This window comes from Pleuronectes platessa, chromosome 14 (assembly GCF_947347685.1).
Source record: "Pleuronectes platessa chromosome 14, fPlePla1.1, whole genome shotgun sequence".
Taxonomy (NCBI): domain Eukaryota; kingdom Metazoa; phylum Chordata; class Actinopteri; order Pleuronectiformes; family Pleuronectidae; genus Pleuronectes; species Pleuronectes platessa.
The window spans coordinates 1,514,533-1,540,828 of NC_070639.1; the positions used below are offsets into that span (position 1 = coordinate 1,514,533).

General features: G+C 41.2%; 1 protein-coding gene across 2 annotated transcripts; it reads left to right on the plus strand.

Annotated features, from left to right (window-relative positions):
- Positions 1-4,758: 4,758 nt before the first annotated feature.
- On the plus strand, positions 4,759-9,757 carry mmadhcb (metabolism of cobalamin associated Db). 2 transcript variants are annotated; one of them, XM_053440542.1, is made up of 8 exons: positions 4,759-4,857; positions 5,202-5,251; positions 5,341-5,485; positions 5,661-5,875; positions 6,108-6,216; positions 6,378-6,508; positions 8,005-8,091; positions 9,516-9,757. In XM_053440542.1, exons 2-8 carry the CDS (start codon positions 5,243-5,245, stop codon positions 9,708-9,710), a joined length of 891 nt encoding a protein of 296 aa, XP_053296517.1. In that variant the 5' UTR covers positions 4,759-4,857; positions 5,202-5,242; the 3' UTR covers positions 9,711-9,757. The 2 variants fall into 2 exon arrangements, with proteins under 2 accessions (XP_053296517.1, XP_053296516.1); XM_053440541.1 differs by having other exon boundaries at positions 4,822-4,952.
- Positions 9,758-26,296: the final 16,539 nt, after the last annotated feature.

Genomic DNA, 26,296 nt, shown 5'->3' on the forward strand with positions numbered 1-26,296 from the left:
GAGGGTTGACCTGTATTCTCTCATGATGATCCCTGATGGCTGATCTGATGTGCAGCTGGGTGGTATGGAGGAGCGAAACTGCCAAGTTCCGAAATTTTACTTCAACACATGAATAAAGAAAAAAATACTGTTTGGTATTGAAGTAGACTATTTGTGTATTTTTACATTTATTTCTAGATGTTTTACTCATTTTTCCATTTCCACATTTATTTATTTCAGATTTTCTAGATTTCTATATTGATTTATTTCGGTATTTCTGTGTCAGTAGTTTAATTGTGTAGGCAGTGTTACCCAGCTCTGCTGTCAAAATCTGTTTTGGTTACAGCTGTAGGTAAGGGTGCTGTCATTCAAGAAGGGATATTAATACATAAATACATAAAGAGCCTTTTACCTCACCCAATAAACACAACTTTCTTCTTACTTATGTATAGATATTTATGTATTTGTCATTGAGTCATTTACTCAGTTCTACATACATTTTTTTTATTTTGGCTCTATCGGTCTGGACAGGACTCTTTTTTATAAAATTTCATTTTTCTGGTGGGCATAGCTTGCTTCTATATAGAGCCTGCTGTTACGTGTACAAGGGTATCGTACTGGGTCCTACAGGTTAATAAACTCTTGGACTGAGAGAAAAAAGAGAGAGTTATAAATCAAAGAAAAACAACAAATGTACCACATCAGAGAGCAAACAAAATCATGATGATTTGTTTCATATGATTGCAACGTTTCAAAATTATTATTAATTTGTTATTTAAATTAACACCAGCTTTAGATGATAAGGTTTCTACCATTTATTACTTTGACATCATGTGACCACAGTGTTTAATGTTCTACGTTGCATATTCAATTACATTCTTGTGTGCACTATGTTCTGCCAACCAAGTGTGCTGCTATTGAACCACGGCTGCTACCCAATGTGCAATACTGTTGTATACACTTTTCCCTTTTACTACAAAATATGTAGGATTTAAATGTATGTATCATGCTGTACTATGTATATATTTGCTTTAATATCCCAAATTCTATATGACCAGGGCTAATATTGCTGCGCTGACCTTTTTCTCAATCTATCACAATTAATTTACCATTGACCCTGTGTTAACATACACATGATAAAGCAGAATTGATAAGTTAGAATATTTACCTTGTATATAGTTGCTAGTGATTTTAGTGACCTCCCTGACCATCTGTTTATATCAACCATCAGTTTTATCAGGGATCCCAAGCATATCCCAATAATGGGAAGACAACCTGACATTTATTGAGCATGCTCATGGATAATGGTCAGTTTTTATAATTATGTAACTACCTTCAGCATAAGTCACAGGCTAATTTGTCAACAGCATACAGAAGAGAGAGCACTCACTGGAAAAGTGGTTTGAATTCTTGCTAAGAGCCCCAAAACAGATATGTCTTCCATTTTAGAGTACTGAGAAAAGAGCAGTGAGAAGGGCCCTGAGGGGACAGCCAGCCCATCCACCCCCACTGCTCCTTTATACTCCTGTGTGTTGTTGCTGCTTGTACTCATCCCCGCTAGTTATATATATATAAATATATATATATACCATCATGTACACTTGACGAGTTGTATTGACTGAATGAGTTAGAGGACATCGTCCTAATGGAACTCAGAGCCTCTAAAATGACTTACAATCACTGAGAGCAGGAAATGTGGGTCAACTAACAATACAGAACATCTCACACTAAGCCACTGTAACAGCGAAAATAAAGAATATCAACCAGTTCCCATGATGCATGCACCTTTTGGCTTCCAACATTGTGCTGTTACAGTGACACTGCATTTGTGAGGTAATTTTGAAGAGACAGTGTGGGTGTGGAAGACTGTTAAATGTTTTGGTCCAGTGGAGTTCTGTGGTCTCCAGTGTTGTCACTGGGGGTAGAGAGCATGGCCAAACATGTCTGTGTTCAAACTCTAACCAGATGTTCCACCACCACAAAAATAAAGAAGGAGTTACCAAGGTCCTCTCTGTCGTAATGTAAGTGGGGCAGGGCCTGTTTCCCCCACTTACTCTGTGTCTACAAATGGGCCAAGTTAATCCATGTGTAAATGCAGCTTGTATTTAGAATACAATTATTGAAATTATATATATATATATACAGTATATATATAAAATGGTAAGAATGATGGTGTTACTTCACTTGCTTTGTAGCACAAAAGTATACACAAATAAAGTAAACATAACCCTAACCCTAACCCAACCCAACATTTGCATTTACTAAGCTACATTCATATAATGGTAGAATGTTACACCAAAAGGTGATAATGGTTCAAGTGGTTGGTTGATGGTTCACCCAGAATACCCTATTGTGATTAAAGCACGGATGGTCCCCTCTGATCAGTGTTAGTAGGAGTGACATGTCAAATCCAACCTGGGAAGCCTCCACATATTAGAATTATGATGATGATATGATGATGATAATTCAAAACATTGAATTATCATCATCATGATAATACGAGAGGAACACACAGGGTGTGTGTGTGTGTATGTGTGTGTGTACGAGAGTGGTACAGGGTTGGTACATTCTCACTTCATACTTTATTTGGATAATGTATACCCTACATTGCAGTGTAATCATTAGGCCTGATTTTTACATCGATAACATTAGCTCTTTGTCCACCCATTGAAACTTGATCCCCATCATATCCAACAAAAAAGGGTATTACCTCTGCTGAGGTTATGTTTTCACCCCTGTCTGTCTGTCTCTTTGTTTTGTTTTTTTGCAAGCAGAATTATGCAAAAACTACTGAATGGATTTTCTTGAAACTTGGTGGGGGAAAAAAATTAAGCATATTTAGGGATGATATGTTTGAGGGTGTGAAATTTGGTGCATCTTGATTTAATTTTAGAATACTTCTGTACTCTACTGCCTGTCTAGGAATGTAGCCACAGCTTAATTTAATCAATGAGGAGAAACTGTGAGGGATCGCCATCTAGAGTGTGTGTAGAGGATTGCAGTGGAGAAGAAGATCTTGAAACAAATAAGGTCCAGCATATAACCAGAAACTTGGGGTTCCCAACCTATCACAAGTAGCAACGAAATAGAACCTTTGAACGTTCAATAAATGTCATGTCTTACATCAGATTACAGATTTACTGTGCCAAGAAAGAAACCATTAAAATCTGGCATGGAAAACGAGGGGATTCAATATTTTTGTAATCACTTTCTTTAACATAGCAAGATTTTTTTCTTATTTGTTTTATTTTCTGATTTCCCCAGGGAATGATGCATCGATCTTGATCTACAAAGCCAGAGGATATTTTTATCCTGACAAGTGGCTGTTTACAGGTAACTACTTATATAGCTCTATTCAAAACTATGCTTATACAAGCATTCCACCAATAGGATAAACAACACAAATGCAAAAAAAAACATAGAGGAAAAAATATAAGCAAGTTCTTGCTCCTTGCTGCAGCATGTCCACCTTCAGACTGGTCTGTTAATGAACACACTAGAATGTCAGTTGGTTTTCAGCACATTGAAATGATTGAAAATGACGTCAGATGTTTAGTGTCTGGTCACTGAGTCATTAGCATATAGAGCAGGACACTGTTGAAGAAGCTTCAGGAGAATCAGAATCAGAATTATTTTTATTGCCATGTATATTTGCACATACACGAAATTGCCTAGGTGTGGTTGGTGCACAGTACAAACAACAATATACAAACAACAATTTAAAAACAACAATATAAAAACAACAACAATATTGAACAACAATATATACAGTAAGAGAGTTTCGTGTGGTTCTAAGGTGCATAGATTGGTGATAATGCCAATAATATAGAGATATAAATTATGTGCGAGGGGAGGGGGGGTCAGCAGAGTCAGTGTGATACTGGGAGTGTATGGAATAGAGTACTGCTGCACAGTGATACGGCCTGCAACTCCTGGGTGGATATTAGAACCACTTGTGGCAGATCTTCAGATTCTGCAAGTCAAGGCATCGAGGTAAAGTATGGATTTAGTAAATTAATTCTATAAATTTAAAGAAAGTAGTTAATGAGAGTACAGGTTATAGACGGATCCAATAAAAAACAACACTGGACCATAACAGTTCCTAGCCGTGCAAGCAAACATCTAACTTCTTGAATATTTCTACAGTAGAGGTGTATCCCATTCAGATGGCTTTGGAGTGGGTTGAACAATCTATGGTCCCATTAATCTGGATTCCTGCATACATAAGCATTATGGATATTGTGAGATTGGAGAAATTAGTCAAGCAAACTGTTAAAAAAGAAAATGGAAATAAAAATCAGAAGCAAAGGTTATTGCATGTAAGGAAATCAATATTGAGTGGCAGCAGCACTGGGATCAGGAGACAATAGCAGAAAATAACTAGACTCAGAATAGGACACAGCAACCTGAATGGGACACTCCACATCACAAGGAAACATCCAACAAGTCCTTTGAGCGTGTACTAGTGAATTGAAAGAAAGATATACCTCAAAGGAATGAAAATGCAGGACTAACAGGAGTAGGTATAAAGTGCATACTGAAGTGTGGGGAGAGAGGAGAAGGCAGGAGACATCTGGGGAAGTTGTTCGGAAGAACAGGACTGATGTCAAGATAAACTGGGCATTGTAGGAGTGATCTAACACCACAAGATGGCAGTAATGCAACAACAAAAATGCAAGCTGCCGTTAAACCCAAAAGAAGAGGAAGCAGATGATGAAGAAGAAGTAGCAGTTTAGAGAACCATAGGCTGTAGCTCAGGACCCTTCATCCTCCGCACCAGCAGGGGCAGTAATGCGTTTTGAAGCCTTTTGCCACCTGCCCTCCATGAATCCAGGAAAGAAACGAGCCCCCATCGTTACACGCATGCGCTGACTCAAGGTGAATTGTTTTCATACAAACAGCTGAGTGTGTGAAGTGCGTTAATCTGTAGTTGAAGCTGTGTCTCACGACAAGTGAAAGAGGCACACCATCCGGTAGGTTCCTGCTCTGTAGTACTAACTGTCTGCTGTGACACATATGACCGTCAGACGAAGATAAGTCATGTTCTTTACACTGAGCTGTAGGTTGGCGGTTATTCAATGTATCTTACATAACGTTTGCTCAGTCTGTATGGAGGCTCTGCAGACTCTGCTCAGATTCCAGATGAATCAGATCTCACTGTTACACAAACTTTCAGCGATGCTTTGAAAAACCTCCTGACTGTTCGTCTTCCGCTCTTACAGGAACATAACTGGACCCTGCAGGTGGACAGAGACACAACAGGATGGCCAGTGTAAGTCGTGTGTGTGTGTGTGTGTGGTAATAGGGAGAGAGAGAGAGAGAGAGACTACTATTAATATGATGTGTTGTGCTTGTGTCCAGGTGCTGTGCCGTAGAGCCAGGCTGGTCAGTTACCTCCCAGGACTTCACGTGCTAGTGCATCGTGTGGCAGGAGCCAGAGCCTTCTCTGCTGCTGGTTCCTCAGGCTCTGATGAACCACACGTAGCCATCACTCTATCTGATATGGGTAAGTCCTACATGTTTTTGTGTTATATTTCAAAACTAATTAGAGGGAGATGAAATTATATATATAATACATGGTATCATGCTGTATAAACATAAATTCAGTGAATTTCAAGCAAAAACACTAAGATTATTTAATTTAATCATATATTGGCCCTGTTGTCCCCTCACTGGTTCAGGACTGCGGACAGTGTGGCCTGATGAGAGCATGGGGCCTTTTGGGCCCCAGGACCAGCGCTTCCAGCTGCCTGGTAATGTAGGCTTTGAATGCCACATGGAAGGAATAACAAAGCAGAAGGAGAGTCTGTCACACAAGATGGTCCCTGATGTGCTGTCATCCCTGTCCAGTAGTGAGAGACATGAGTTCATACTGGCCCAGGTCATTGTAGACTTTGTAAGTGTTAAAATTTGAACATGGGTACTTTTTCTGACCACATGCAGTTACATGTAACTCACTAGTGAACCTGATTGAACAGCAAATCAAAGTACAATTGAAAGGAAAACATTTACAACAAATCACCACTGTGTTCCTCTGCATAGTGATGAGGACAGTGACAGCTAGTGTCAGAAAATAATGAAGCAAGGGAAGACTCACTGTGTACTTACTTTTGTAACGTTTGTGTTAGGACAAAGATGTCCCAGCCTCTTCTCAGAGTGTCAGTAGAGCTGAACAGTACTTTGATAATTCCAGTGTGGAGTGTGCTATACAGTCCTGTCCTGAGCTACTACAGAAAGGTACAACATTGACACTGCACTCCTCCAACCATCATCCACAAAATCTAACTTCTTTATTTGGACTGGCATATACAACCAGAGCAACAACAGAGTTTAGCTCTTTTAGCTGATGAGAAGCAATGGCTTTGTGTGATTTGTGTTTCCTCTGATGTGATGAACAGATTTCCAGTCCATGTTTCCTGAGGCTCCATCCTCTGGTATGATGGTGGTGACAGTTACCCAGAAGACCAAGAATGATATGACATCATGGTGTGCTGATGTTGAGGAGGAGAGAGAGAAGATGCTTAGCAAGGTGAGCGGCTTTCTTGGGATCTGAAGGGTCTTTTTTTTACTGGTGGAGACTATGGGTAGGCAACAGCCTATTCATTTTAAAAAGCAAAAAACATAATTGCTCTATCAGCTGCTGCCTTCATGCAAGGCACATAGTAAAAAGGAGGAAGCCCAATTGATCAATTAAAGCATTGTTTAAGATATGAGTGGAGTGTCAGAACCAATCAGGGACAGAAGGCAGCCACAGGAATGAAAACTCTGTCAACTCGGTTTTAAATCAGCAGCCCTCCACTTCAAAACTATTACAGTCAGAGTTTCAGGATCAGGGCAGATGCACATTAAAAGTTCAGTTTCCTTTTACCGTGTCATTTGCACTTCAACAATAACCACCAACACTAATCAGATGTTTTGAGTATCTGTACAGTACTGAAGGAATTACTATCTGTAATCAGATAAAGCCAGAATCACCGAAGGCATGATTAAAACAGAAAAAAGTCCAACATTTGGTGCACATAAACTTCACCTGTCACTAACAACACAAGAAGTGCACAACCCGGACATCATGGTTAAAGTGACTGGAACATTCTCCTCACTATCTCTCAGAACTGCATATATAGTCATTGACAAAAACTCTGTGAAATATGTCAAAGTTTAAAAGAAGAATCATTATAAAACTGCCTGTTTATTTTGTGGGACACACAAAATGATATATTTATTTTTTGTGTGAAGAATTTATACCTCCTGTTTTGATGGATTCCAACCAGACCCACAGCCTTATATATTCTTTACAAGCTCGCACTGTGCAGTAAATCACTGCATCGTCACTAAAACTAATAAGAAGAACTTTAATGTACTTGTGCTGTCCATGTACAATATTTTAGAAAAACTGATTTCATGATAGGTCTGAAAATTGTCCATCTGAAATGAATTGCAAAAACTGCTAACTAAATTGTAATTGTAAAAGAAATGTCAAGTCCTTTCCCATTCCATGAAATAAATAGCCCACATTTAAAAAGAAATGTGACGGAACATGTTTATGGTAACTAAGGGCTTGGCTGCAGTATTTCTATAATATTCCTATTATATTCGTTAGCGGATTCATTCTGATTCTCCTGCTCAGAAGTGGGGGGGGTCAGATCTTTATGGTTCTGGCAAAGTGTCACTGCTCCATGTCATGCTGCAGAATAAATCTGGGACCAACCAGACGCCACCCATTACGACTGATTATGGAGAAGAATCTAAACATGGGCAGAGTGAATTGAATTATAGTATTTAGGGCAAGGCTGAGGAAAGCAAGAAATGGGCTCTTCAGTACAGAATAATTTTAATTTAGAGTAATAAGTAGATTTCACATCATAATATTTGTTTGTAATGTCAGGTAGTGAGACGTATGCAGTCGAACACAGAGGGTCAATTCTTTTCCCTTTATGTCAGAAGTGCATAAAATGCTTTAAAAAATAATTTTGTTGATTATATGCATTTATCGCACATTGATAACAAATGTCATCTTCTGAGCAGTTCGTGGATGGAGCCCAGGAGATCTGCTGTGCGCTGCTAAAAGAAGGATTCTGGGCAGACTTTATCGACCCTTCCTCAGGCCTGGCGGTAAGATTATAACTGTCACTCAAGTTAAACACTCACATTCACAACTGTCTGAACAGCTCAAGAGTGAATGTGAAAGACCATGTGCTGCTGTCGCTGCTTTCCAACATTAACATACTTGTTTTATCAGCCTATATTACCTAATTGTAGTGTCTCAAGTGTGCATGAAAGATTTTGGATTTGCAAAGGATGGCACATCCCTATTCAAATAAAATGAAATTGCTTTCATTTGGAAACTGACCTTGACCTGACTGGTGTATCAGCAGAAACGCTGCACCCCGACGACATGTGGCATTTAATTAGCCACATGTACTTCATACAATTGCACGAAACTATCTGTGAGTAGAAAACCATCCGCACGAGGCAGCGTTCCTACTCTGGCTCATACAGTCTATGCTATGGGTGTACAAATCTTGTTTCAGATGCACAGTATTTTAGGATATTCAATATTACATAATGAATGTTTGTAACTGTTTAGAATTTTTTAGGTCTGATAATTATTCAATTAAAATTGTATTTGTTTTGCGCCATGTCACAACATTCATTATCTTTAGGCACTGTATATAACAAAGTGGAGACCTCACATAATGACAGAGAAACCCACAATCATAAATGTATTACTAGTGACAAATGCGCTGTATGTATTTAAAATGGGAGTTTTTCCTTTTCCTAATTGTAGAATATTCATTCTGGATATCAAATATACAATCAAGCAAATGAGTGTTGAGCTGTTGAGATCAGGAAGGGAAGGTCGAGTTTGAGCCGGTTACAGCTCTGCTCTCGCAGGATAATATTTGTGCAAGTAGAACAGAAATGAGATGGTAGATACAAGATGATCAATGCTAGTCTGAGCTAGGTGGAGGCTTGTTGTTATGTATAGATGTGTCAGTACAGTAAAGCCAGTGTGGGCTTCCACAGCAATCAATCAGGAAATATCAGCTTAACCTCAGCTGTTCATGACCCTTTCATGAAACCTTCAATAGCTACCATTATTGGCAATAATATCTTTGTAGTACAGACGAAATGTTTCTGAAGTAGAGTATAAAAATGTGTCATGTTCTGAGCATTGACAACAAATCTCTGGTAAGGTAAACTTCTTACATAAACCATTTACATAAAATTCCTCATTTAAATCTCATTCTGCTAGTTTCACACTGTTCAGATTTGATTGTGTTTCAATTCATGCTGAAATAGTTTCTGTCATCTAGGATTAGACACTTACATTTAATTCATTTCAGCTTATTTTAGTTCAGTAGTTTGGTTTAGCACAGACACTCAGGTATTGTTTGTGTTACACTGACAAAGTTTAAAGCTGCTGATGACGTGGAGTGAGATGCTAGAAATTTGTAGATGAGATTTAACTTTCATTGTGTATTAAAGCATTGCAATTAGATAACTACATGATAAATGTGTGTGTTCTTCTCCAGTTCTTTGGCTCGTACACCAACAACACACTGTTTGAGACCGATGACCGGTACCGTCACCTGGGTTTCCAGATCGAGGACCTAGGCTGCTGCAGAATGATCAGACACACTCTGTGGGGGACACACGTTTTTGTGGGGACAATATTCACAGACGCACCACCCAGCAGCTTTATTATGAAGAAGCTTCAGGGGAGCTGAACTAAAGTTCAGGGACTTTGGGCTGCTATTAAAGCTGTTTAAATCCCTGTCTTGACTGGTGGGTGATTGTTTTCATTTTAACACAATTATTTAAGAACATCATAAACTGACCATTACTTTTGTAGAACATTGGTATCAATATTAGCTCATATTGATTTATATTTATAGATTCACATGTCACAGGCTAATGCTAGTGTAATTACAATAAAATGTTTGACTAAACGGCAAGTGTTTCTGCAAGTGTTACCTTTATGTTCAAATTCCTCTTAACCACACTATTTCTGAATATATCTGATTGTGTTTCTGAAGTGTCAAGAGGCTTTTTCTTTGAAGCGTTGTTATATTTTCAACAAGACTATGCTCTTATGTAATAACATCATTATCACCCACATTACTGAGCCTAAATTCTATATACATCTGACAAACTTTAAAGGTACGTGTTGAAACCAGAAGACCCTAAATCAGAAGTGACAGCAGGTGGGTGACCAGTTGTGATGTGCAGCTTGGTTTTCTAGAGTTTCCACAGGCTTATCATCTAAACCCTCCATCCCTACAGGGGAGCTGTAGGTATGTTTGTTGAGTAGTGAATTGGTAAAGGAAGTCTCAGAGCAGCATGTGTCTCAGTCTATTGTTAAATCATATGTCGCTGGCCAAAAAGTAATGGTAAGAATCGTGCCTGCACGGTGTAATGTGATTTGAATCTCTGTTGGAGCGTTTATAGTTAAGCTAGAATATAACTTTTGTTTTATTAAATGTTGAGGTTCTGTTTGCCATGGGTAGCAGCTGTGGTAAAAGGTCTGGTGCTGTAGTGCCACCATCAAAACCATGAATGAAGTCCTGCAACAAACAAGTTATACTAAACAAGTGAAATGAACACAATGGTGTTTGAGAATTCTGTTGATGAAACTACGTTTATGATCAGAAGATGAAGTGATCTCCGACCCTTTCTGCTAACCAAGCAGAGAGACCTGTTAGTCTGTTGAGGCCTGTTGTTTTATCTTCTTTCAAACAGCCCCATTACCAGGGCTCCACTTCTTGTCTCAAATGTTGAACAGTCAAACTCACAGCTCTGCAGTCATTTATTCAGTTGCCTTCATTTGGCAGATTGATTTTTACTTCATACTAAACACAAGTCTGACGTGAGACTCAACATTTTCTACTTGGTTGCTGAGATAAAAAAAACTGACCCATTCTTGCCCCTTCCACAACTGGTGAATCATCTGATTACTCACAGTAGATAATGATAAATAAAATGGAAATTTTAAAATAATTTACTCTAAACAAATGATCAAAAACTGGCCCCAACAGTGTGTGATGAGCTCATTCTCACTGAAATGTTCCATTATAATCATGGAAATATTGAGCAGTGTGTTGATCATTTTCAAATAAAATACTTCAGAAGCTTCAATTTGTATTTCTCTCTGATGTTCTGAGCTGAACTGAAGAGTGAAAGCATCCCAACTGTCAGGATCTTAGTAGGTTTCAATGAAACTAGTTGACATATTTATTTTGTGTAAAAAATGCTCTGTGTGTAAAGCCAGAGTTAACACATGAAATGTTTCGAACAGCAAAACCTCATCAATGAAATATATATTGCTTTTTAATATTTCTCACATAACTGTAACACGTTTTCCCTTGCAAGGATCCTGTAGATGAGGGTTTCTAGTCCTCATGACCACTCAAAGCACTTAACATTGGAGTCCGTGAACTATTCCTTTAAACCTGAGCCAAGCCTGTTGCAGGGGCAGTTCCCTGACTGCACAGCCATACTCTGATTATTTCTCAAGTCATGTATCATAGTCACTCAATCAGCTGGTAACTTACTAAGGTGATGTGGCAAGAACAGGCGAGCTCATCTACTCCATCTCTCTGATCCATAGCTTGCAGCATTCATACTGAGGATCAGACTCACTCTGACTGTAAAGTGCTGGGAAAGGCCAGGATCACCAGAGTTGAACTTTTGTAAGATGTATGACAAGTTTAGTTCTTTAATGATGAAACTACCCATGTAAATGTGGAAGGCAACATAAGGTGATTAAGATTAAGATTTCTGTTCCCCATTGAGTTGAGACATTTGGCAGTGCATCGCAAGCATTTCATAAAGAATACAGTGAATCTGGAGCGCAGCGTGTTCTGTTTCACAAACATCACAGGACACTTCAGCACAGAGACTGATCATAGCTTCTGGACAACCTGCTCTACCTCCTGAGGACTTATTTTTCAAAATTTTCACCGCAGTAATTACTCATGGATCTGGATGAAAGATGTCAGGCACATGTAGGGAACTGATACTAATAAGTGTGTTGAATTTGTAGCAGCTTGAGTGAATTTAAGGGGAGTGTTGGATGCTCGACTATTATAGTTTGATTTGAGTTCAGGCTGGTTTGGTAAATGCACCAAGCACAGCTTTTATTGTTATTGTTTGTGAGACATTTGTTACTGACTCTATACCTGCATGTGCTATTAGTGAAGTGAGTAATATTGACTGAGTCATGAGGTTTCAGCTTAAGCGATCATTAGTCTGTGGAGCTCTATCTTTTACCTGTATGCAGTAGAAAGGTTCCTTCAACAGCTTCCCCAGCCCTGATCATAGACTGTGACAGCACCCTGGACAAGCAGGTATCGGGCAGCAACTTTCAGCCTGAGAGGTACTGAAGATCTCAGGCTTCCTCTGGATCTCTGCAGGAAAACTACACAAGTTACATTTACAATGTGAGGATCAGCCCCAAAGCCGCGGGGCTGGCGTCCGAGGATGGTACATGCAGCCCACCGGCTTCCAGCATGGACCTGAACGAGGTCTGTAAGAAAGCGGCCGTGCAAGCACATGGTTGGCACCCACGATGGGATAAGCCATAAAGAGAGGGCCAGCAGTTTAAAGGTGGTCAAGTGGAGGAAATGAATAAAGCTCCTACGTGACCTCGAGGTTCTAAAACCATCTCCAGAGGTCAGCACTGCTGTTTCCATTCTCAAGGAGGACATCAGTGTTGATTCAACAGAGGAACCTGAGGTGAGACTCCTTGTCTGTGCACTTGTACATGTCTTTTTCCTGTTTGTCTTTCTGTCTGTCTCTCTTTCTTTTTTGTATGTGTGTTTTGAATTTATTAGGGCTCGAGCACCGAACGGTGGGAGGCCCAATTGAAATTGTAAGGATTTTTCTTATTAGGGCCCGAGCCCTATTGAAACTGAAATTGAAATGATTATTAGGGCCCGAGCACCTACTGTGTTTTTGGAACATCTTACACTTGGAAGTATTCCTCCTCATAAGTGACTGCAACCATGTCTCATCAAACTGCTTTTGGCTTAACACTTCAAAGGATTAATTAAGCAAATAATTCTTTGTTGTCAGTTTGCTTTAATGTCAGAGTGTCAGTGATGTTAGAGTCCTTTGATGTCTTAGATGCAAAGATGAAAGATTTATACGATCTGAAGAGAGAAAAGAGTGTTTTTGACCTGAACAGATCTATTAGTGTAGTATAGCGATAGCACCACGTGCCTAAAGGAGCTAAGCCTAGTTTTACAACTAAATTCGATTTAGATAAAAGTTTTCACTATGGGGTCTAACATGATGGGATGGACCGTAATGCGTGATTAGTGAGCGTAGACCTTGCAGACATTCAGAGGGCTTTAAGGAATGGGTGTGGCATAATAACTGACTAGCGCCCCCTAAAGGGCAGCCCCGGCACTACGATTGACCTACATCTTCAAAAGTCGATAGGGACATGTGTCTTTTCATGAAAAAGAAATAAATCTCTTGGATAGATATGCTAGACCAAACAGGAAGCCCGCTATTTTGGATTTGGTGGCCATATTCAACATTTTTACTTTGAGGTACTAGTACCATGGCTAACATCAGATCAACTTCAGATTGAGTTGAGTGTCATCTCAACAAGATACAAACTAACTCAAAGTTAGATTTTTCGTCACACTGCGTGACCGTGGCGTTGCGTCAAAATTTGATTACATGCCATCAAAACATGATGTTCTGTATCTCGGACACACATGGACCATGAATCCTTTGACGCTAAGCCGTCAACAAACAACAGTGTCAGTGGTCATAGGTCACAGGAATCTTTGATGCTTCGCAAAGTTGAGGTCTCTTTGTCACTCTTAGAATTGGGACATTTCCTCAAACCGTGTAAACATTGAGGTACAGCCAGGGGCGGTTCTGGCTAATTGGAGGCCCTGGGCAAAGAACAATTTTGAGGCCCCCCCCCCCCAAAAAAAAATCTATTTTGACTATGTGTGTGTGTATGTGTGTGAGAGAGAGAGACAAAGAGAAAGAGAGAGAAAGTGATTAAATAAGTGTGTGTGAAATGGAGACTTGTGTGTGTGAGTGTGTGTGAGAAAGGGAGACATGTGAGTGAGTGAGTTAGTGTTTGTGTCATACTAACCCAGGGGTAGTCAACCTTTAGTATCGAAAGGGCAATTTTGCCCCCTCTTCCCCCAAATTAAATCTGCCTGGAGCCAAACAAATATTTGATTACACAGGTTATAAAGTTATATATATAGTTATACAATATATATAAAAACTATAGTTTGTTGCATTTATTAAATTATAGAACGACAATAAAAAAACTGTTTAACTGCTATTTTAACCTGTTACAAAAAAGGAAAACACCAAACTCTTATGAAGAGGAGAACATAATACATGTGTAGGCCTACTTTGAATTAAATGAAACACAGAACTCTGCTTTTTTTGCTCATCTCCAGCTTGGTACTTTTCAGCAGATGCTGTGTGCTCGCTCTGGAAATGTCTTTCAACATGACATTTCTTATTGCTTGCTAATTCCTCGCCACATATCAAGCATACAGGTGTATGACAATGTATGGTGAATTGTCATACACCTGCATCGTTGCATCGTTGGCAGTGAAAGCAAATTAATCTGTCCACGCAGAATTAAACTCTCTATTTACCTCATCTTCCATCCAGTCTGCATCTGAGAGCTCTGGGCTGTCCTTGCCTTTCTTTTCACAAAACTCTTGAATCTCTGCTCTCAGGTCCCATACTGTTTTAAGCACTTTGTCCAGACTGAGCCATCTGACAGCTGTGTGGGAGCCTTGTCCCCATGTTGAGTCTCATGCTCCTCCAAAAGTGCAACAAACTGTCTGTGATTCAGCTCCTGCCCTGATAAAGTTAACTAATTTAGTTACAACATCAGTAACATGATTCATTTTTAGCACTGACTTACACAACACCTCCTGATGTATAATACACAGGGTTCATACACATTTTTAACCCATGGATTTCCATGACTTTTCTATGACTTTCAATATCTTTAAACCAACTTTCCATGACCAAACATTTTGTGAGATCTCAGTGTATACACATGCAAAAGAGACTAAATTTAGTATTTAAGCTAACAATGAGAATTTCAAAGCATACAGTAAACCTTGAATTACGCAAATGAGTGAGACAATAGTTTGATTGACGTCTGTTGTAACATATGGCATGTACTTTTCCATTTGTAGCCAAGCATGGTTAAACCTACACTTCCCTGGCGTAGTGCATTATCTCACCTGCTTCCCCACCGAACATTTCAATTAGTATGAGATAGTATGCCTACTTATATTTTGAGCGTATTTCTTTTAAAAGCATTTGAATTAATTAAAACTCAGCGTAAATGAACGACATGAAAATATGAATATAACAAATCTCCATGACTTCTCCAAAACTTTTGGGATTTTTTTCAAGCACTTTTCCAGGACTGGAAAATAAACATTTAACAATTCCATGACTTTTCCAGGTTTTTCATGACCGATGTCCTCGATCCTTCTCGTTACGTTTCGTCCGTAAGAGTCTCTCCGTGCTTTGTCTCGTAGTGGCGGTTCAAATTGTAATCCTTAAAAACAGCGATCTTTTCTCAACAAAATAAGCACACGGCTTTCCCATTGACTTCAGTAAATAAATACTTAGCAGTCCATGTCTCGTTAAAAACTCTATCTTTCTTCTCTTAACGTGGGCTGACACTTTTGCGGACTTTAACAGCTAACTAACATCTCTTCTTAACTCCGTTCGCCAACACATCATCCGCTCGCGGCATTCAGGAAGTACGTCAGGTAAATGTTAAAAAAAGGCACCTTCAAAATAAAAGAAATGTTGTTGTATTCTCTGCATGATGTTCACTTATTTACATGTGATTCCTAATATTCCGTTGACCTCACGCGGGCCGGTCACAGACAGCCAAAGGGCCGGATGCGGCCCGGGGGCCGTACAATGCCCAGGTCTGCTGTACAGTGTTGTGCGGGCGAGTGTGTGCGTGTGTGTCCCCAGACATCACACACACACAGGCCCCGGGGCTCCGCCCTCTCACATTCGCTCAGAGACACAGAGTGAGATCAGAGCTCGTTCCTGTTAAGCAGCCGGTCAGTGACAAACAAGACACAGTGTTCAAAAACCAAGTTGAAAAGAAAGTACGATGAAGCCTGTCTTGCTATTGGGTTCATATTGAATGAAGGAGGACATGAGGAGAGATTTATTTGAAAAATAAAGAAAAAAATCATAAATAAGACGAGGCCCCCTGGTGGCCGAGGCCCTGGGCAACTGCCCGACTTGCCCAATGGGACGCGCCGCGCCTGGGTACAGCGAAGGTTCATCCTTTGCCAAAAGGAGACGATGTTGTCATAAAATGTTCATTGTAATGTGCAAATGTTAGCATTGACTGTAATGGGCAATTAGCACGCAAGAAACGACATGACGTGACGGACGCAGGAAGTGATTTTTTTATTTTAACCGAGCTGTTCAAATAAAATGATGAACATTTGACTAAAGCCACTCCAGCATTGGGAGTGTGTGAAATCAGACTACTTTATCTGTGGTTCTCGAAGAAAAAGCTTGTCTCCACGTTTGTGTATAATTCTGTAACAGTGGTTGATTGTGCCCTGTTATAACTCACTGCTTAGGTGATGGGAGATGTAGAAGCAGACAACGTCGTGGACACGGCTCCTTTGGCTGCGGCTGCTTCCAGCCCTGAGCAGGAGTTGCCCCCCCCCCGAAGAAATGCCGGTTGGAGACGGTGGCAGAAGTGAGGCGAAAGAAGGAATCGAGACATGCACGAACAAAATATTCCACCCTTACTTGATAAGTGCTCAAATAAAAGACATACAAACACTCACTTATCCACATGTGTGATGGTAATTAGAGACCGAGCACTGACAGGCACTGACAGACAGTGAGCCCCTATTGATATTGTAAGGATTATTATTCGATACACATGCAATTGGAAAAACGCCATATTCCACATTTTTACTTTGAGGTACTTGTACCAGGTCTCACATCAGATCAACTTCAAATTGAGATGAGTGTCATCACAACAAGATGGAGATACAAACTAACTCAAAGATCGATTTTTCGTCGGACGGTGTGTCCGTGGCATGGAAGAGAATGGGGTTTTCAAGGGTATATTATTCACCCTATAAATTGGATCATCTGTCAAAGGTAATGGAAAAGAAGGGAGATATATAATAGTGTTTGGAAAAATAGATGGCGTTTCATTGACATTTAACATTTATGCCCCCCCCCCCCGGAACTGATTTTGTTTTCTACAGAAATATATTTGATTTAATGATGGGGCACGGGTAGGGGTGCACCGATATGGAAATTCTTGGCCGATAGCCGATACCGATATTTGTTTATTTTCTTTTTGTTGTTATTCATTCACCCTTTTGTGCCAGAAAAATTATTAAATCATTATTTAAAAGCACTATTTAAAAAATGCTCAGCCCTTCATCACTCTTATCTTTTAATGAGCACAAATTGAATCAGATTTATGAAACAATCTTTGATTTAACTAAACTTTATTTAACAGAGACATATTATGCCCATTTTACCGCAAGTTGAAATGGTTCCTTGGGATCTTAATGAAATGACTAACATATTTTGGTCAAAATACCACAAGGATAATTTAAAACAGCACCTTTTTACCCTGTCTAAAACAGCCCTGTTAAAGTATCATTATAGAGAACGCTCTTCTCATTGATTTACGGTAGCAGTATTGCCCGTTTATTAGATGTGTTACGGCTGCTGTGTGTATGACGTATGTTGTCAATTCCCTTGTTACCTGTGCATGAGACGGATGAATAGAGCCGATGCACATGAGAATAAAGTACTTAAACAGACGCTACGCTCATACTTTTTACGCCAAGTTACACTGCGTGAGTCAAGATAACTTAACAAGCCCTCCTCAGTTTTACCTGTTTTGGGTGTCGGGCAGAAATCACATCGCGTCAACACCCACGGTGGCCCTTCGCGATTCTTGTTTTAATTAAACAGTCGGATTCCCCTGGTCCGCACCAGTTCTCAGTCAGCTGCTAGGCGCCAGCCGAGGCGCACCTCAGGGTGCCCCCCCCGCGCGAACAGAGGGTTCCCCCAGCGGTCGCCTTAGCTGAGGTGATCCGCGAGAAGGGCCCGACACGCGTCCAGAGTGGCCGCCGCTGACCGCGTACCCGGTCCCCTCCAACAGCCCGCCTTCCGTGCCGGCGATGGACACCGCCCCGCGGTCCAAGAGAAAGAAAGCCCCCGCACCAGCGACGCCGTTAGGCGGCACCGGATGAGGACCTCCCGGTGCCGCACACTGAGCCTCCGGCGGCGCGGAGAGGAGGGCGACGGAGCGACTGCTCCCCCAGCCGCGGCACGTGCCCAGCGGTTTTACCACAAATATGAACATCGGCCAATGATATCGGTGAAAGTCAAGTTTATTACCGATAAGCCGATATCAGTTAACGAGGCGAATATCGGCCGCTACCGATGTTCGGCCGATAAATCGGTGCATCCCTAGGCACGGGGAATAGTCATAGATGGTGGATATTGGAACATCCGTCTTAACCCACAATTCGATTCATCAAAAAACGTAACGACTTTACTCCATTGCATAGAAGAATTAACGCTCTAATGGCAGAGTTGGACATACTAGATCTATGGAGAGACTTTTACCCATCTGGCTGTGATAACACTTTCTACTCATGCCCCCATGATACGTACTCAAGGATAGACAATTTTTTTGTGTTGAAGAGAGAATGCCATAGAATGTCTAGCTGTGATATTTGAAGTATAAATGTATCTGATCATGCACCTCTGTCCTGCACTGTACTTATAAGCCACAAAGTTGGAAAGACATTGTGGAGGTTGAATGCAAGTATTCTAAACAACCCACAATTTAAGAGCCAAATGAGAAAGGAAATTCAAACGTATCTCGAAGGAAATGATAACCGGGAGGTTAATTCAGCTATAGTATAGGATGCCTTTAAAGCAGTCATCAGGGGGAGAATTAAATCTTACTGTGCCCATGAAAAGAAACAAACTATTAAGATTAATAAACAATTTGGTCACGCCTAAAGCGTCAGGCGTGTTGGTTTATCCTAAATAAGAGATGAGACGGACTGGTCCAATTCAAGTATTTATTGAGATACAATGAAAGTTGAACAACATAACTATGGACAATTATCACAGCCTAGGTTAAATCAGTTAGCAATAGGTAGTTAATAATGGCCCCGAACAGAAGGGGTTTGATATAATTATAACAGTAGATTAAATGTGATGTGGTTTAAAATGTTGGAGGAGAGTCACCGCAAATCACTTTGGTTCTCCCTTATTGCTCCACAGCTGTAGTCCCACATCTCTTGTCACGGAATCCAGGAAGTGACAAGAAGCCGTCTCCGTCACGCTACTACCCTACGCTGGCGGTTGCTAATATAAAATCCCTTTACTGGCTATACTAGCCCCATGCACAGACTTTTACCTTTTTACCATTTCATATTCTTATATATATTTTGTTGTTTTTATATAGATATTTTTCTTTGTAATACTCCACTCCAGGAGCAAAAGAACACTTTTATACTAGACACTGACACAAGCACATCATTGCATTCTGTAACATAGGTTCAGACCCATTCATGCACCTGTATCTGCAATGTTCTACCAATGTATACGTGTTTTATGTGTGTATGTCGGTTAAGTGTATAAGCTTCTGCAGTGATTTTCAACCTTTTTTGAGCCGGGCACATTTTTTACAAAAACCGTGGGGCACACCACCAACCAAAATTACACAAAATGACACTATGGCCTAACACAGAACATATAATACATATACTTAGTCATATAGTTTCTTAATGTATTTTACTCACTCAGTGTGAAACCTGGGCCTGTTTAGATTAACACAAAGCTGATATCCTGGCAGGAATGGAAGACAGACACACACGAAGCTCTTCCTCAACAGCTCTCAGTGTCTCTTTGTTTTTAGTTTTTATCGCAGTCAAGCTGGAAAAGCTCAGCTCACACAGATATGTTGTGGAAAACGGGAGCAATGTCCAAATAGCTTTGTTGGCCAGAATGGGGAACTCCTTGGCAGCAGATAACCAAAAACTGTCCAAAGGAAGATCAGCAAAGTTTAGCTTTAAACCACGATCTTGTTTCAGTTCAATGAGTTCCTCTTGCTCCTGTAAAGTCATGTCCTTTCCAGCAACTGATGCTGAGCTGTATGGGTCCCTAACCCAGTCAAGGCATTCTGTGAAGGCTGAAGAGAAATAAAATTACTTCTTGAGTTTTCAAATGTGTGTCTATATCCTCGCACATTACAGCAGTGTTGACATCATGCCGTTTCTCAGTGAGTGGGAACATCTCAAGGTTGCCATGCTGCACATGTTGTTGCCAGAGCTGCACATTTAAACCATACACTGACTGTTTTAAACCATACAATGACTTGTTGAGTTTACACACTAAGTGTTCCCCTGCTTTTGACTTGATCTCAAAACCTTCCGGTTGCTCCATATATACCTCACAGTCCATTGCAGCATGGAGGTAAGCAGTTTTCACATCCATTTGGTGTAGGGTAAGATCCTCCTGTACAGCCACCTGCATTAATGCTCGCACAGAGATCATGTTGGCTGTCGGTGAAAAAGTCTCTTTATAGTCGATCCCTTCCACTTGACCATATCCCTTTGCGACATATCTGGCTTTACAGGTTTCGGATCCATCTGGGCTCTCTTTCACTGCATATACCCAGCGAACTCCCACTGCTTGTTTGCCTCTTGGCAGTGGGGTAAGAGTGAAAGTGTCATTCTCTGTCAAAGAGTTCATCTCCTCTTTCATCGCGTCAGCCCACATTTTTGACTTCTTAGAGTCCATTGCCTCTTTAAGTGTTTTATGTACATCATAAGCCACTCTGTAGAAATAATCTACATTTTCACTTTCGTCATTATTACACTCAGCTTTATACTGGTAGTCCTTTAAGTATTCTGGAGCCTTTCGCTGTCTCATAGGATATCTCTTTTCTCCCTCTTCTCTCTGAGTACTATCTGTCTGGGTCGGACCTGCCTCAGCAGTCTCCTCAACATTGGACTCTTTATTCTCCTTAGGCTGTCCCTGACCCTGGTTGACTATCTTCGGTGGTGTATCTCCATAACTCTCAATGTCTTTCCCCATGTCACAATCTGTCTGAGTCTGGCTATCTGTGTTACCTTTGGTGATGAATTTCACTAGCCTATGTTTTAGGACTTTTCTTGTCTCGGGATAATACACGTTATATGCTGGACTATATTTGTCATAGCCTACAAGGATCCCCTTATCGCATCTAGAGTCCAGCTTTTTCTTATCCTGCTTATATACGTAGCATTCAGAGCCAAATATTTTCATGTTAGACAGGTTAGGTGTTTTTCCTGTGAAAACACAGTAAGGTGTCTGCTCTAGCCGCTTACTGTAGCACCTGTTGCGAATTTGAGCTGCCGTCTGTACAGCGTATGTCCATAATTGCTTTGGGAGGTTACTCTCCAATAGCATGCATCGAGACATCTCAAATAAGGTTCTCCAACCTCTTTCGGCAGTTCCATTCTGAAATCCATTCATGCCTTATCCCGTTACTCCTAAGTAAACACTGTAACTCCTGCCCGGTAAACTCTGTACCATTATCAGATCTAATGCACTTTACCTTTCCATATGGAGCTACATCTGCTATGAATTTTTCTGTAGCTTTTGTCGTGTCACTCTTTGCTTTAATAAAGTATTGAAAAATCATCACACTGTAATCATCAGTAAATGACATTGCATATCTGTATCCGTCTTTATCTGCTGGTTCTATAGGACCGCATAGGTCTGTGTGTACTAGCTCTAATACGGATGTAGCTTTAGCGTCTGCCTGTCTATTTCTGCTTTGTGTAAACTTGCCCTGTGTGTATATTTCACTGTTGTGATTGGACTTGTCATGTTTCCCTTTTATAGACATCCCTTCAACCACCTTGTCTAATTTAGCAACATCATCAAAATTGCAATGACCAAGTATCCTATGCCACGTTTGAACGTCATGACAACCATACACTTCATCAACATTTTCATCCTCTACTGTGCTAAGGTAATACAACCTACCATACACGTCCATTTTAAACTTGGTACCTTCCTTGTGGACCAGCCAGTCATTACCGTCCTTGAAGCGGACCTCAGCTCCGTTTGCTGTCGCTGCTTTCACTGAAAAGATGTTTTGTGGAAACGAGGGAATGTAGAGTGCTTGCTTTAGCCTCGTTTTCACCTGTCGTCCCTCGCAGTCCAGCAGGTAGACTTCAGCGTCTCCCCTCATCTTCGCCATCCCGCTCACCTTTGATCCGTCGGCAAGTTCGATCGTGTGGTCCTCGGGTCTGAAGCTCTTGTCAACTGTTTTGAACTTTGTGGCGTCGTTGATCATGTGTGATGTTGCGCCGCAGTCGACCATGAGACCCTTCTTGTTTCCTCTTTGTGTGGGACCGTCACTCATCCTGAAGAAACAAAAAGATGTAGGCTCTGCCAGAGGTGTAAAGTAACGAATTACATTTAATCACGTTACTGTAATTGAGTAGTTTTTTTGTGTACTTTGTAATTTTTTGAGTAGCTTTTGAAATGGGTAATTTTACTTTTACTTAAGTAGATTTTGACTGAAGTATTGTACTTCGCTGCATTGGAAATTACATCCGTTACTGAGTAAAAAAAAACAACAGTTCAAGGCGCAAGGCAATTCTCCCTGCAGTGGTAGATGCTGCATAGAGTGGATGACGTTCTCTCACGTGCACGTTCAACATATGAGAACGTTCGCGAAAAATATGCGCGACATGCAGAACACTGCACAGGGAGCCACTGCAGAGCGGCTGCAGAGCCGCGGGTTCCGACCCCTGTCTACGGCGAAAGAGCGATTTGTTTTCTGCTCCGCGGCTAAAGAGATGCGGCACGCAAAACAATAGTTCGGCTATAATATTAGTTCCGCCTCGCATTTTCCCCTCCCGGTCGCGCGCACACATGTTATGCCTCCGCGCAGTTTGAGAATCAGTGCGCTACACAGGGCCGGCCCTAGCACATTTGGCACTCTATGCAAGCTTCACTCCTGACGCCCCACCCCCCACCCCCATGTCGCAACGACATGGTGCAAGCATTCGATTTAGACGGCATCTCTCCTCAGGAGAAGGAAAACATTCCGTAACGTATTAGCTAGACCTCAGATAATATGAACTTGTTCACCGTTCAAATTCATTATTTATCATTAAGTTGCGTTCAGTTCAACGTTCTCATAAAAATGAACGTCTTCAATGAACGCGTTCTTTTGAACTCGTTCATGAACAACACTGCCTGAAACGCAACACTGGCCTACCTGCCTCTGCCGCCTGCGAGCTACTCTTCAGCTGTGTTGGATTGCTGTTCACTGCCTCATTACCAGTGATAAGCTCTTGTTGTCCAGACATTGCACCAGCTCTGCATATGCCTCACCGTTCTTTTCCTCATCTTCCGCGAGTGCTGCTTCGTCCTCCTCGTCTATCCGCGGGTCCTCCAGGATAACTTCTGAGGCGACGTAACTCCATATGCGCGAGGAATCTCGTTTCCCAGAGCTCGTAACTTTTCTCATCTCTGTCAAATAAAAGTCTGAACCACCTCTGGCCTGCATGACTGGGCCCATAACCTGTAGCGTTAGACATCTCTGCAGCAGTCTATCGTTTGACAGTCACCAGAGTGATTAGCTAGTAGCTTCCAGTAGCTAACATTCATGGGGGAAAAAGCACAGCACACCTGCGTCTCTCTGGTCTGAACTCAAGAGACCGTTTATTCTGCGCATGCGCACAACAGCATCCCGATGTGTTCAGGCACAACAGGTTCTCATTTGACATCACTGCATGGGCTATTTAACATGACATTGCTACTCATATTATCAAATATGCTCAACATAAACCATTATAAGATCCGATCACCAGAGCCGGTACAATCAACGTCTCAGTTCAGCGTCAGTCAGACCGGAAATTAGAAAAAACTTGACGTCACTTACCTGAGAATCATCATATTAATCCAGAGATCGATAAAATTCCAACAAAAACGGTGTTGGTACATTGCCAAAGGTCCAGATGATCCAATCCAGTAACAATCAGTCCAAAACACACTATTACATCAAAGAATAGCCACTGTCAGCTGTTGCATAATGTCAGCACGCCGTCAGCGTCAGTGTTTCGTCTCCGTCGCTACATGTTGCTAAAATATATGAAAGATGTTTATTTGTATAAATTTTAAACCATATGACCGGTTTTGTCTCCTTTATATAAAAGTATGATTTTGAGTGTAAAATTTGCCTTTCAAGCCTGGTTGGTTACCATGGTTACAAAGGGTCCTTTGGAGTCTCCAAATGTTCTTTGTGGAAAACGCCTAGACATGGCCTTAGGAAAAAATCCGTCAAATATTCATTTTCTGTGGTATTGTTATCAAATTTAAACTTGGGTCAAGGCTAAGTGCTAGGGTCCCATTGTATTTTCCAGCTCATAAGTCCCAGCTAGAGTCATCAGTAGGCATCTGTTTACCAAAAATATTCAGGCTAAAATAAAAACCTTCTACTTCACTGTGTGCCAACTGCTATTACTCAATGCCAGTAGTAATTAGAGTGATTCTGACTGTTCTCTTTTGAATGTTAACTTTCAAAAGAGACCAAGACCATGCATGTACTCCACCCTAACCCTAACAGCTTTCAATTTAATTTGGGTGTCCTCAAACAGGCGTTTTAGGCGAATTTCACCCGCCTCTTAATTAATTTGATTTAATTTAATTTTTTTAATCTTATTTAGGATGTGCGCCGCCCGCAGGATGTGCACGCGCAGTTTTTTATTAATTTGATTTAATTTTAAAAAATGTTTTTATATTTTACTTTATTTTTTATTTGATTACATTTTTTAATTTTATTTAGGATGTGCGCCGCCCTCAGGATGTGCGCCGCAGGATATGCACTACAGGATGTGCGCGCGCAGTTTTTTTATGAATTTGATTTAGATAAAAAAGAAAAAAAATTAAATCAAATCAAATCAATAATAACTTTTAATAATTTTTTTATTAAATCAAATGCATAAAAAAACTGCGTGCGCACAACCTGCGGCGGCGCCAATCCTGCGGGCGGCACCCATCCTGCGGGCAGCGCAAATCCTAAATAAAAAATGCTGCACATGTTGTTGCCAGTGCTGCACATTTAAAAGGAATCCATTTATTTTAGCAGTGCTTGTAAGCAGGTTTGTCCGTGTGTTCAGTTCATTCAGAGGATGTAATATAACAGCCAGGTATGCCAGCTTTGCACACCACTCATCAGTTGCAAGCAGCTTTAAGTAATCGGACCTCTCAATTGTCAGAAATACTTTCACCAACTGGAATAGAAGAGAATTACATTATCTGCCACACTTTATTACAGCACAGACCAAGGGTGGCAACACTTTATAGGTTGTATAGGCTATAGAAGCATACAGAGGCCTTTAAAGAGTCTTCTTAATTTGTTGGGTCTTTTGGAGTTTTCAAACATTAAATTACACACTGGTCTCTCCTCATGTCCTACCACATTGACTGTGAACCAAAGAGCAAGACAGGCTTCATCGTAATTTCTTTTCAACTTTGTTTTTGAACACCGTCTCTTGTTTGTCCCTGACCGGCTGAATTCACGTGAACAAGCTCTGATCTCACTATGTGTGTCTCTGAGGGAGTGAGCGGGGCGGGGGGCGGAGCCCCGGGGCCTGTGTGTGTGCGTGCGACAGGCTCAGGGAGACGCTGCAGAGGAGCTGAAGAGCCGCCCACTGCTTCAGGGCCTCGGGTTGCTGACCCCTTGTTACGACGAAAGAGCGATTTGTTTACTGCTCCGCCGTTAAAGAGATGCGGACGTTAAAACATTGGTTCGGCTATAATATTAGTTTATGCCTCAGCGGGCGCGCCACACAGTTTGAGAACCACTGCTCTATACAGTGGATCCCCCGTTCCCCCACTTGTCTGTTCCATTTGGGAGACCCAGAGGTGAACCGTCCCCCGCGCCCCCTCACCTTCCCCCTTCTCACACAGCATCAAGCAGGGGCGCCTGCAGTTGTAGGGGGCGCCAATTTGCCGTGGCCGTGGCGAAAACATAAATAAAAAGAGGGGGTACGTGCGCCGGAGCGTCCTTCTGACTGCCTCTTGAGAACTTCTTGAGTTCAGTAAAGTTGGCAAGATATTCACAGATTTGGACTTCCCGGATCAATACGTCATAAGCGAAACGTTGTTAAAGCACAAACGCTGCATAATTCACACCGTAGTAATGTGGACAACGGGCTACAGGCCAGCTTTCATTAATATGATTCGTCCTCCGTGATTGACA